General features: G+C 49.2%; 2 protein-coding genes across 5 annotated transcripts in view; one reads left to right on the forward strand and one right to left on the reverse strand.

Moving 5' to 3' along the window:
- LOC122366239 (trithorax group protein osa-like) overlaps window positions 1–400 on the reverse strand; it is a 96,013-nt gene extending 95,613 nt beyond the window's left edge. For all 3 annotated transcript variants that reach the window (XM_043338243.1, XM_043338242.1, XM_043338241.1), the window contains exon 1: window positions 64–400. The gene's annotated coding sequence lies outside the window, so the exon portion shown is untranslated. The remainder of the gene's footprint in view (window positions 1–63) is intronic.
- Window positions 401–3,692: 3,292 nt separating this feature from the next.
- LOC122366243 (E3 ubiquitin-protein ligase synoviolin-like) lies at window positions 3,693–13,106 on the forward strand. Of its 2 annotated transcripts, none has more exons than XM_043338250.1 (14): window positions 3,693–3,745; window positions 3,898–4,053; window positions 4,920–5,079; window positions 5,410–5,502; window positions 5,640–5,792; window positions 6,121–6,169; window positions 6,435–6,665; window positions 6,876–6,975; window positions 7,267–7,409; window positions 10,253–10,453; window positions 10,775–10,885; window positions 11,373–11,462; window positions 11,753–11,939; window positions 12,155–13,106. In XM_043338250.1, exons 3-14 carry the CDS (start codon window positions 4,951–4,953, stop codon window positions 12,489–12,491), a joined length of 1,824 nt encoding a protein of 607 aa, XP_043194185.1. In that variant the 5' UTR covers window positions 3,693–3,745; window positions 3,898–4,053; window positions 4,920–4,950; the 3' UTR covers window positions 12,492–13,106. The 2 variants fall into 2 exon arrangements, with proteins under 2 accessions (XP_043194185.1, XP_043194186.1); XM_043338251.1 differs by having other exon boundaries at window positions 3,710–3,727.
- Window positions 13,107–13,128: the final 22 nt, after the last annotated feature.

Here is a 13,128-nt window from a genome sequence, read left to right on the forward strand (position 1 = left end):
AACACCCCTAAGGCAGGGCTTCTCCAAAATCAAAACTAAAGCCTTATTAGTTATTCGCCATACCTTTTAGAAGTCTTCCTTGGCTTCAGCGTTCCGAATTGAAATGCCAAATCTGTCCCAGTAACAAGAGTTCAATTTGCGGCACCAGCGGGGATATCACCATTGGCGCCATAAGTTTGACGGTTTCTGGAGTAAATTGATAATCTTGCTGAGCATTCAGCGCGGAACGCCAAACAATTTCAATTTCCAGTCAAACCAGCCCAGTCAAACTGCATTCACCAAAACTTTAAAACATGTACCCCTCTCTTGAGCGTCATAAAAGTTATAGTTACTTCTTTTGTCTATAGATGTCAGAACGGTAACTGGACGACTCGGACGACTCATCACAAGGCACGTCATTGTTCGAAAAGAAAATAAAGGCTGTTATTAGCAGGTTGTTGCTAGGCAACTAGCTCTCCGAATGAATGATATCGAGTTATATTGGGTGCAGTTATTTTTTTACATCTTAGTTTTTGTTTACGCGTTTTTAGACGTTTTTCGGCGCACTGTTGTTGAAGTTATACAGGCCTATTTTACAGCTATTTTTGATTCACAAAACTGCTGCAATTTTTAGAGCTTTTTTTTGCATATTGACATTTCGATGGAATTGGAATGCATTAAAAGATTTTTATTCTTAAATATTGAATGCCAATATAATAACAATGTTAATCGAGCCACGCTCGTAGCGAAATATTACGAATCAATGATAATAACAGTAACCGGCAGAAAATATGTAGTTACCGCGATCGTATGATAATACTATATGTTCCGCGTGAAATTGACAGGAGATACCAAAAGAATAATAGCCTAAACAAATATTGAAATAACTGAAAGCTCATAATACCCGCTCAGCACTGCTAACGCTGACCATTTTCTTCGAACATTAAATGCTTAGCTTACCATACCATAACATCTGAAGATAATGAACTTGAACCTCGAAAAGCGAGTTGTCCAGTTTTAGTCTCAGTTTGTGCGGTATTGGGATACATTCATTATCAGTGAATCAAATAAAAATTGTCCGGGGCATCACGCTGTGATTATATGAACCAGTTAATATGTACAAAATCTAGTTATTGGCCAAACATAACGGCCACGGACCGTAGGTTGACGCCCCCGAAATTTAGCGAAATGAAGTATAGGTTCAAGCAGTTTAAATAATGCTGGTGCGTGGAGTTGAATAGTGATGTAAATGTGGCCACAGTCTACAAACATGATAACAAATATCGATTGCGCTTCTCTCAACCAGAGCCATGCTCGTTCTTGCTCATGAAACAGTGCATCCTCATAAAATGAAAGGTCTGAACGAATGCCTTCAGGTTCCTACCTCTGAATCACCTTATATTGAGATCCGTTTCTTAAGGAACACAAACGCGGCCCATCAATTTGTCAGTACTAAGGCAACAGCGTCTGACAAGTGACAACGCATCAAATGGACAACTTCTGACACTAGCTACCAATACGGTAACGGCAATAAAATTGCATTGCAAAATGCAAATAAAATTGCACGATTTCCAAGCGCAGCTTGAAACCAAGTGCGACCAGCTGGCAGCTAGTGTCATTTTCACAACCAAGAGCGACCAGTTAGTGTCTCGAGACACATTCCAACTGCATAGGTACCGCAGTAACCCATTAGGGGCGAAAGGAAACACGTGACTTGTGTACGACCCGCGTTCTGTCAGCGTACGACGCATAAAGCAAACTGCTCAAACAACTGTGATCCCGAACAACACAACACAGAGCTCCGAAACGAATGGTTTACAAAAGTCTACGACTGACGACATCGAAACAGTACGTTCATCGGGACTAGTCACATGACTCGCTCAACCCAGCTGGGTTATGGGTACTAATTGCGCTTCAAATTGACCTCTAGCAGCCATTTACTTACGCTAGTTTGATGCATAAAACTGTACATTGAAACTCAAGCGGCAGCACACAGGTCTCCATCAAGGTGGTTATATACAACAGAGCACCTCGCTAAAACGAGCGCGAGCCGCACTGTCCCACTGACAGTTAACACTGAGCCGCGAGTCGTGACAGTCGCACTGCGTCACATGCACGCAGATGTCGCACTCACGGCACCGTTGCTGGCACTGCGCTGCGGGTGGAGACGCGCGGTGCAGTAGCTCCACGGTGCGCGGCTCACCGGAGGGATTACCAGTCTCCGACCGGACAGTCCAGGCGGGAAATGCGGTGTCTTCAATCATGACCGCCGTCCCCGTCTCCGCGGAGTGCCGCACGGCGGCGACGCGGCGGCGTCGGATCTTGAGCTGGTGGACACTGGACTCCTGCCAGAGCTACCAGCTTCAGCCCTTCAGCATACTGTCATCAGCAAACTCCAGCAGAGCTCCAATGCAACTGGGAAAATAAAATTTATGCTGTTAAGCTAAATCATGCAAAACATTTCCTTGCACAGGATTCTCTTGCGCAGTTCAGCAAAATCTTCTGTGATATCCATGGCAGTGACAAGAGGACTTGATGCCATTGTAAAAAATATAGGTTCATTGGTTCTCATTTACCCACATCGAGCCTCTATAGGTACCATTCATTTCTATATCATGAAGAATGTTAACTACACAATATTTATGCAATAGACTGACATGAAATATGTAGGAATGGCAAGAGAGATGGGTAAATAAGCCAAATAGGTTGCAGGATTTATTGGCACCAAACAGGTCAGAAAGTAGAAGTTCAAACAATCTTACAAACTACACCAGAGAAAGTCTTTGAATTAGGTACAAAATTATGCCACAGAAATAAAAACAATGCAGTTTTGTAGAGCATTTCCCAAAAGATAATTGTGATTCAGCCTTGCTCCCATTCTGAGATTGAATAAATACAAATTATGAGGTGAAAGTCACTAAAAAGCAGTTTTTTTTTAGAAAACAGCTTCAATCCATGTTTGCCTGCTTTCAAACTCAAGGCAACATCTCATAGCTTTGACAGCATGAAATTTCATTATTGAGGTTACAATTTCCATAATCTTGTCACAAACAGTGCACTTTAATATGGATAACTAAAACCAAATCAGCCAACCTTGTATCTTTATCTGGTGAAACTCAAGAAACCAATAAATTAAACAATTTCTGAGCAAAACATTTAGGTATTTGACAAGCTCAAGCACCAGCCACTGGAGCGGTATGATGGGGTCTCGTAACTTGAACGTTAAGTCTGTAAGAGCATGCCTGACTTAATTGCTTTGAGGCATCACAAAGACCTCCTATTCTTTTTTAACATAAACTTAAACTATCATTACCATGTTATGATGATGAGGTGGCTGGTTTCGGACGCATGAAAAGTAGTAGCCCTTCTTTCATTCTATTTCCTTGTTTTCACATGCTGCACAAAATGTTTTCTCTTCCACGTTACTTCTGTCATTATAAAAAAATAATAGGTATCATAATTGCTTCACTTCTTTGTATTTCAAGTATTGCTGCTGCAAATCATCACATCTCCCGTTAGTAAACCATTGCCCTATGGCCGCTAAAGTAAATAAGTGGAATGCGCCAGAAATTGTCAAAATCGCGCCAAAATAGCAAACTAAGATGAGAAAAAATAACCGCACCCGTAATATTGAGTAGTTGCTAGGCAACTGGATGCACTTATGAGATATTGAACAGTATTGCTACTTATTTGCGTCATATTTTGTCGCAAATGTTTTCTGTTGTGGAGTCAGACACATATGACATATGTCTGCATCATTTATTAGGTTGAGGAAGTTAAAGAATGGAAACTTGTTGACAGAAATTTATGAAATTCATCTGGCTTGTGGTTTTCTGTATCGCTTGTGAACTCTCGCTGGCTTCCAAAGCACCTGCTGTGACCTGCAACAGTGAACTTTGACCAGAGCTGCCCCCGCAGGGACATATTTCAAAATTCAACAACTGGCGGATATACGCCTTCAAGATGAAAAGTACCAGATAAAAATGCTCTTGAAATTGAAATGTGTTTAAATCCTCCATAAGCTTAGTGGAAGTTGAGCCTAACAGACATCAACCCCAAATAGATTGAGCTGAGGTAAGTTTGTTTTCATTACAGCTTCTTTGCCTGTTTATATTTTTACATGCTGCAATTGTTATCTTTGGATGGTTATTCCTCACACAATATATGAACATTCTGCACATATCAATATGTCATAGTTGATGAGTGTTAAAATACTTCAGGAATCAGGACCTATTTGTGTCATCATACGGGCTGTTCCGTCGTCTTTTTCAACAGCTGGCTTTCCATTGTCTATTAATATTTGTTATTATTTTGTTTTTGCATTAATGTTATTTTTGCATTGTTCTGACTTTTCTCTTATCTTTTTTTGGTGAACAGCTAAGCATGTAGACATGCACTGATCAGTGATCACCAAAGGGATGTTGAGAGGGGTGTTAGTAGGTAGCTTTCATTCAAAACGTAACTAGCAATTAGCATTGTGCTGATAAGAATTGGCCACATAATAGCCCCAGCTCCTAGAGGATTAGACATGTTATATTGTTAGGGAGTTTATAAATTGCAAGTCCAGTCCATGATAAGCTCCATAAATCTGAAGCCTGGAAACTGCATATGATTACCAATTTCAGCTGGTGTGTAATTTTACCCATCGTCCCTGCTCTGGCCCCAATGATCTTTTCCTGTCTGTTGATTCTCAAATGCCACAGGCCCACAACTTTGGATAAAATCATCATCATGTATCAAATCAAATCATAGTAATAATTTTATCAATAACTTTGATTTTTATCCTTGCATGTAATTGATACTAGTTAATATTATGTAGTTAATATTATGGTCATAATGAATATTTCCCTTTCACTTATAGGGATGAACATAATTTTGTGAAGTGCATTGACACATGCCACTGATTAAGTCATCTTACAATTCCCTTTTTCACTTGACAGGAGCTCCAGGCAAGCAGCAAAAGCAGCCACTATGAATGCCTCCCTGATAGCCTCCCTGAGTGTGCTGCTCACTGCAGCTGTGGTTGGCAATGCCTTCTACCAGAAGAAACAGTTCTACCCATCAGTGGTGTACCTCACCAAGTCCAATGCCAGCCTGGCAGTAAGTAGCCCAGTGGTGAATGGTAATATCCTCTGAGTGGATATTGATATTGATGCATGGTAACACTTCATTCATTATGTTTGTTTGTTAAGCTAATCAAATTAACCATGGTATGGTTTGCAGCAGCTCTATGGCCTATGCTCTCTTATGATCTCCAGCATTTCTTTTGATCTCAATAGATATTACAAATAACTAAGCAGGCATTCAGTTATTTTATTATTCATTTATTTAATCAAAAACAATTTATTATTCACTTCCTACTCATTTAAACTACTGCTGATTGGTCGCTGCTCATGTTAATGTTTTTCGTTGCTTCTGTTCTTCTTTCAGGTTATATATGTTCAAGCATTTGTGCTTGTCATACTATTTGGAAAGCTGGTGAGGAAGATATTCTTTGGTCAGCTACGAGCAGCAGAATTTGAGGTAAATGGCTTATTTTGAGTGTTGGCAAATTATTTGATTTTCTTTTCTCTCCTCAATGGACATTGAACATGCTTCAACTGTAGTCTCATATTTGGCAGGATTTGTGTTCCGACATTTGACCCTCCCCCCTCCTCCAGCACCTGATGGAGCGCTCGTGGTACGCGGTGACGGAGACGTGTCTGGCGTTCACCATGTTCAGAGACGACCTCAGTCCCAAGTTTGTGGCGCTCTTTACGCTGCTTCTGTTCCTCAAGTCGTTCCACTGGCTGGCTGAGGACCGCGTCGATTATGTAAGTGGGCGATGTAAATCGGAGCGTTTTCGTTTTATTAATCTCAGTTCACGGGGATCGTGGATCAGTTCCATTTCGTCATTCGTACTGAACCTACCATCACTCCATTTCATACTGAAATTGGAGATGATTGACAAATTAAGCTGGCAGCTCGGATTTTTGCTTCTTTTGCAGGTGAACTCTGCCATCAAAATGTCGAGTTATTCCGCCAAAGTAAAAGCATTCATTTAACAGCTGGCAGCGCTGGCCATCTAACTTGTTACAGCGATGCTCGATAACATCTATTTGAAGCGCTGTCGGCTGAACGTGTCTCCTCTCTGTGACGCAGATGGAGCGGAGTCCAGTTATCACCTGGGTCTTCCACATACGAATCATCTGTGAGTATTGAGAGCTGCCAAAGGTCACTGAATTTGATTGACTTATAGATACTGGGTAAAAGAAAACGTCGGCCTTCAATATGCGTTTAGGTTAATATGATTTTTTCGTTAGTGTGCTAGATTTTGATTCGGTTGCTTACAGGTACCATCTGTGATATGTGTGTGGTGGAATGTAACTGCAACCGCTTTCATCTTTTCCTCCTTCCGGCATCTTCACCTCCCGTCACCCCTGACCTGACCCCCCCCCCCCCTCGGTGCACTGCAGCGCTGCTGGTGCTCCTCTCTCTGCTGGACGTGGCGTTCATCGCGTACGCGTACCACTCGACGGTGACGCGCGGTGCGTCCGTCCAGCTGGTGTTTGGGTTCGAGTACGCCATCCTTCTGACGGCAGTGGCTTACGTCCTGGTGAAGTACGTGCTGCACACAGTGGACCTGCAGCGGGAGGCGCCCTGGGAGAACAAGGCCGTCCACCTGCTGCACACAGAGCTGCTCATAGGTGAGCGAGAGTGGGAGAGGAGAGGGTAGCTGCTCATTTTGGTGAGGGCCAAATATGGCAGAGAGAGAGGGGCTTCCTAGTGATGGCTCCCATTACTGGGCAGTGACAGCATGCTAGCTGTCGGTACCGTACATTTATCGTAATTGTCGTTAAGCACCGGCTAGTGGCGAATATACTCTGACCGATCCGCCGGCTGTCTCTGTGTCGCAGGCTTTGTGAAGGTGATCCTGTACATGGTGTTCACGCTCATCATGGTCAAGATCCACACACTGCCGCTGTTTGCCATCCGACCCATGTATCTCGCTCTCAGGTGAGGTCGCACAATCATCTTCAGTTTATTGACGGAACAGATTCGTAAGTAAAGACAGCGATGGCGTGCCTCGTACTTAACAGATGCAAGCGATGAATGGACGTGAGCGTAAGCGATGCACAGTACTTCGTGATCTTCATGGTGTTTCCCAAGATTGTTATCCGAGACCGCTGTTTTCCATCCGAAATTCTTATTAGAATAGCAATATAGGCACGTTATAACACCCCGCTCGTCTTGCTCTTTTTTTTCTCCCACCCACTTGCCTCCATCTGACTGTCCTGTCTCCGCCAGGTCGTTTAAGAAGGCGTTAAGTGACGTGATTCTGTCCCGGCGGGCCATCCACAACATGAACACGCTGTACCCGAACGTGACGGAGGAGGAGTTGCAGAACACGGACAGCGTCTGCATCATTTGCCGAGAGGAGATGACCGCAGGTGGGTCGGACGGACGGCTGGCGTGGGTGGTGACCGTGATGGAGTTGTACCGCGTTCAGGCCACACGCCACGGGCTAGATATGGTTAGATTCGTTCAAATGGTCAGCCTTCACTGCCACTGGGTAGGCTAGCCCGGATCCGTCGACAGTATTCGTCTATTCGTCAAGCTGTCATCGTTCTGATTTCTTTCTTTCTTTTTTGTCTCGCTGAGAGGCAGTCACACTCATTGTTCACAAGTACTAAGGATTGTTCTTCACTTTCATACTAGGTATCGACGGTCCTACGTTTGCGATCATTGGCGCATTTTGTGACCTGATATATTCGACGGTTCATAACTTCTTAAGCCTCATTAATTGCCCCCCCCCCCTTAAATATCGCACTTTGCACAGTAGTTCGACTTTCATCGGCTACTTATTGATGATCCTACTCCCTCACATTTTTATCGGATTTCTATAAGTTCGATGGCTGCATGCCGGGTTGTCATCGAAAAAGACGACTTATATACAGCGCTCGTGGCCACGGCTGGTATCGTTACACTGAATATGGCTCAGCGCTGACGAGGGTTCACCACACCAGCTAAGGCTGGTGTGCACTGTGACTGTACTCTATTAGCGTCGTAACATTCGTGAGTTACCGTGACGTGGCGTGCCTTGCCGCCGGGCTGTGGTATCACACCCACCGTGGCTATCGCGCTGTGTGTTTGGCGGGCCCGCCGGCCGACCGTGTTATCGGGGCGGCCGGGTCGGGGACAGTGGAGCGGTGAGAGATGAGTGCGCGCCCAGTCGTGCGGTGGACGCAGTGGTGTGAGTGGTGGCATTGAGAGGTACGACGGCACAGACGTGAGAGCGGGGACACTGAGAGGTACGATGGTACAGGCGGGAGGGCGGTGGCACTGAGAGGTACGACGGCGCAGGCGGGGGAGCGGTGACACTGAGAGGTACGACGGTACAGGCGGGGGAGCGGTGACGCTGAGAGGTACGACGGTACAGGCGGCAGAGCGGTGACGCTGAGAGGTACGACGGTACAGGCGGGGGAGCGGTGACGCTGAGAGGTACGACGGTACAGGCGGGGGAGCGGTGACGCTGAGAGGTACGACGGTACAGGCGGGGGAGCGGTGACATTGAGAGGTACGACGATACAGGCGGGGGAGCGGTGACATTGAGAGGTACGGCAGTACAGGCAGGAGAGCGGTGGCACTGAAAGGTACGGACGGTACGGGCGGGGGAGGGGGAGTGATGTGGCGGGTGGTGGTTGTGGTAAGTGTCGCTGGACGTGTTCTGAAAGTTGGTCGAATATTCCGCTGGCAATGGCCTAAGGATGTCACTGTGGGCCCGTGATGGGACTGTTTCCTCGATTGTCTGTGGATGTAACAAGAGATGAAGGTCGATAACTGATTCTCAGTCATTCACAGTGACTGTCGAGTTGTGATGGTGATGAACAGTAGGCTGTGACACTGGACTACGGTAGGCTGCTATCTTTGGTAATGACGCACTCAGTCACTATCTCCCGCTGATTAGATCATTGATTATTGACTTGACATTGATGATGTCGATCCCGCGTCACCGATTCTCCGGATCTGCAATGATGGATATTGTCCGAGGTCTTTGATCAAATTATAGTCATTCAGCTTAGCAATGCAGCTACTAAGCTGAATGTCTTTTTATAATGACTTGGCGGCTCAGCCCCTCGGTGGGTCTACATATTACCTACTGTGAACCTTAGATTTTCATCAGAGTTGTTGGTTATCAAGTCGTTAAGTTGTTTTTTACACCTACGGCTACGGTACGGCTGAGACGTGGCTCCTATGACTCACGTGATTGGCGGTGTTTTGACCCGGTGTCGATTGCGTAACACCCGGACCGCGTGCGGTGCTGTGCAGTGTCGATCGGTTGCTCCGGTGATTGGGTTGACTGTGCCGTAACCAAACGTTATACCTACCTTAGGCCTACCGCACCGTGAGGTAGCGCATAGTCGCTGCAAATCGCTGTTTAGAATGCTGGCCGTCTGCTACCCCCCCCCCCCCCCTCCCATCCTGGCTGGAGTGACATTTGAGAGGCGTGTCACCTTTCATGAACTCCGAACCGGTGTGCTGCCTCGTGTGCAAAATCGAAGGGGCGTCGTCAGGTTGGGAATAAGGGAGGTCGGGGCGTGGAGCAGTGTTGGTCATAAGCGTTATCAGGGGTCGGGTCAGGTTGCTCTACCGTCGCAAGCCGCCCCTGTGAGACACCCTGGCGCCGCCTCTGCGCTGCGTATGTATCGACGGCTCCACTGGCTGGCAGCCTGCTGACCGCACTGGTGACGTCGGTGGGGCCCCGGTACTGCCTCCGGTCACGGGTGCTACCGCCGCCCCTGGCCGGCCTCTGCTGCTCAGTGCTGGCTGCTGAGCTGCAGCAGGCTATACGTTACTGCCGAGAGAGTGTGCGGCGGCGGGCGGCCCCGGCTGTTCTGACGTGTCGTGTGAGTGTGAACGATTGTGATTGTGTGATCTGAGCGTGTTTGTGTGAGGTTGGAATTATGTGACTGGATTTGTCGTCATGTATATTGTGTGTGTCTAGTTATTGTTGTTAACGCTGTTTAGGGGCCGCCCAGGCGAGCCCATATGTTTTATTCGTTCCTGTGAGATGAATCATGAGCGTGATATCTTTGCACCCATAGCCTCTCAATGTCACACTCGTCCTTCTCCCAGTGCCATTCCGTCCCCTAATCGTACAAACCCGACTGTTTTTAGGGCCTTGTCCAATAATTCTCCGTTCACTTCCCGCCTCAGCCCCATGTCTGCCTCCGTCTCAGTCCGATCTCTGTCTCAGTTTGTATACTGACCACCCTTCTGTCTCTGTCTGCAGCCGCCGGCGCCAAGAAGCTGCCCTGTAACCACGTGTTCCACGCGCTGTGTCTACGCTCGTGGTTCCAGCGCCAGCAGACGTGCCCCACGTGTCGTATGGACATTCTGCGCGCTCCGGCGCCGGCCGCCCCGCCGCCCCCACCCCCGCCCCCGCAGCCGCAGCCCCAGCAGCCGCCCGCGCCCGGACAGCCGCCACAGAACGGTCAGTAACGGGGACGACGCGGAGACGGGAGACGCGTGAAGTGGGCGCTTGATTACTTCAATTGCAAACTTGTGGTTGCTCCTTGCTAAACTCGTGGGATCGAAAGATATGGATTTGACGCTAGAAACCTTGAAACGGTGATTCCAATAAGTACGATCGATTTCATAAGTCGTCAAATAACACCACAGCCGCTCGATTTTTCGTAACTGGATACATCTTGATAAGTGGGTCCAATGTGTTGTACCGAGCGTCGTGACTGGCGTATTATCCTGTATCTGTCAGTGGTCGCCTGTCGACTAACCGTTCCGTTCTCTCCCGCAGCCGGCGCTCCGCCGTTCCTCTGGCCGTTCCCGCCGCCCGGCGTGGTGCCGCCCGCCGCGGCGGGCATGCCGCCCCCGCCCCCGCCCGCCGCCGCCGCCGGTCAGCCGGCAGGTCAGAATACCCGAGTCAGCACCGCCCGTAATGATCTTATCGGGACCGGTCGAGATATGAGAGATCGACTGGGATGTCGTCTCATTTAGACGGTCCAGATCGTGATCGACTGTGTAGTTCATCTGATTGGAGTGGCCGATTGGTGTCATTACATGGGATGCGGCGCTACAGTTGGGTAGTCGGGTTCAGCGCCATATGGTCTGAGTGGGCCACCACCCGCTCCGGGCGGAGGGTTAGATAGATCGATACAGACGCTAGACACGGCTCGGGATGCTACCGGTTTCCCGGCGATTGGCCGTTCAAATCACTGCTTTAGTTACAGTATCTACTTGTAGTTTTACATGGTCTGAGCTGGCCCAGTCTCAGCTAGTTCAGTGAACAGTAGTGGTGCGTCCAGAGGCTAATGTGGAGTGTTACGGTCCATCTTACCTTGTGACCTGAACGGTACCGTGTGAGTGTTCTCATGTAGACCTGACCGTGTCACCAGCCGGAGGCGCCGCCGCTGCCGGGTCGCCACAGCCTCCACCGCCGCCACCTTTCGGACATCTACCGGCATTCCCCTTCGCCCAGTTCATGAGTGAGTGTCTCGCTGAGCTGATGCTCGCTAATTACTCTGAGTGCTTGCTGCATACCGCTCAGTCTGCTGGTCACGTGGTGTTATTCTTGTACGAAACACTGTTTGAGAAATGTTCATACCCTTAAATCATGGACCCGTAGGCGACAGTTGCCTTGCTGAGTTATGTGACTTGAGTGTGTGAATTGATTGGATAAACAGCCGCCGACCGGCTCAGTGGCGGGATGGGGATGTCCGATGCCCACCGTCCACAGCCCACGACGACAGCCCGCTGACTAACGCTCTGCCGCCAGTGATGCCGCCGATGCCGCCTCCGCCGGCCGACCTGTCCGGTCTCTCGGAGCAGGAGCTGCGTCTACTGGAGAGCCAGGAGCGGGCCGGTCTGGAGGCCCGCGTGCGTGCTCTGAGGGATATTCGCACCCTGCTGGACGCCGCTGTGGTCATGATGGAGCAGTACAGCCGCGCCGCAGCCGTCGCAGGGTGAGTGGGCGTCGTATGAACGCGCGGCAGCTCACAGGGCTAGCAGGTGTTTTCTGGTTAGTCTGTGAGTGATGGCTGTTGATGTCCAGTGATGCGCTCGGGTGTTTGGCGTACTTCCTACCTAGGCGGATACCTGTCGAATGTTGATGTATGGATGTGTTGTGTGGATCTTTTGTATTTTTGTATTCATGTTTCATTCGTCATTTTGTTTTCAGAGTGGCGCCTACCGCAGCACCTCCAGCAGCCGCTGCTGCAGCTCCCGCGGCTTCTGCCTCGACTGGAGCGCCCTCTGCCAGTACCGCCACCGAGGGAGCTGCCGCCTTTGCCGCCGCCGCCTCCCCGACAGCAGAAGGCGGCGCGGCGGCAGCTGCCCCGCCGAGTCCGACACCCGCCTCCGCCGCCCCTGCCGCCGAAAAGACACCGACCGCTGCTGCCGCCAGTCCGGCCGCACCGAAACCGGTCCCTGCTGCCGCTGCCGCTGCGGAGCCAGTCTCTGAACAGGAGGAGCTGCGCAGGAGACGCGTGCAACACTTTGAGCAGCGCGGCGAATAGTGAGTGAGCTGTTTATGAACACTAACTGTCGATATTGTGTGAATATCGACGTGTCACCCTGCAATGGAACATACAGGCGGGTATGATACGAAATGCAGATAAACCCATGCTACGAGGAGAAAGAAGCCCGCACGTTTGTGACAAGACATACCTAATATGTAATGCCGCCCTTGGTGCAAGGTATGTGGCGGCAATATTCTTTTCACAGTCAATGGAAGATGTGAACCCTGTCAGTTCACGGAGTCAAACCCTCGGCCCGTGCGCTGTCCGAGAGAGAAGACCGCACATTTGACACGACATACCTGATGTGTAACGCTAACACTGCCCTCGATGGGATGATGTGGCGGCAACATTCAGTCACTGGTTACGGTAAACCCTGGCCCGGTTCGGGGGTCGCACCCTCGGCTGGTGGGCTCCCGGACGGGCCAGTTCGGGTGTGATAATATATCCGATATCGGACGCGGCCGGGGCGGGGCAGGCGCCGCCGTGGTGACGTCTGGGACAGAAGTTACTGGGAGGGTCCCTCAGTTTGTGTGTGCGTGTGCCGAGTTTATTTATTATATCGGCCGGCCGTGGCGGGGCCGGATAGTTCGGACCAATACACGGGCGAATTCAGCCGCAGTCCTGTGTCGGTGTG

The sequence above is a fragment of the Amphibalanus amphitrite genome, unplaced genomic scaffold (genome assembly GCF_019059575.1).
Source record: "Amphibalanus amphitrite isolate SeventyFive unplaced genomic scaffold, NRLGWU_Aamphi_draft 000792F_arrow, whole genome shotgun sequence".
Taxonomy (NCBI): domain Eukaryota; kingdom Metazoa; phylum Arthropoda; class Thecostraca; order Balanomorpha; family Balanidae; genus Amphibalanus; species Amphibalanus amphitrite.

What these genes read in the sequence shown, in the direction of transcription:
- LOC122366243 (XM_043338250.1), top strand. Translation starts at nt 4,951, where the DNA reads ATGAATGCCTCCCTGATAGCCTCCCTGAGTGTGCTGCTCACTGCAGCT. An exon ending in GCACACAGAGCTGCTCATAG is followed by an intron (nt 6,666 to 6,875) that starts GTGAGCGAGAGT and finishes TCTGTGTCGCAG; the next exon opens with GCTTTGTGAAGGTGATCCTG. An exon ending in CCCATGTATCTCGCTCTCAG is followed by an intron (nt 6,976 to 7,266) that starts GTGAGGTCGCAC and finishes TGTCTCCGCCAG; the next exon opens with GTCGTTTAAGAAGGCGTTAA.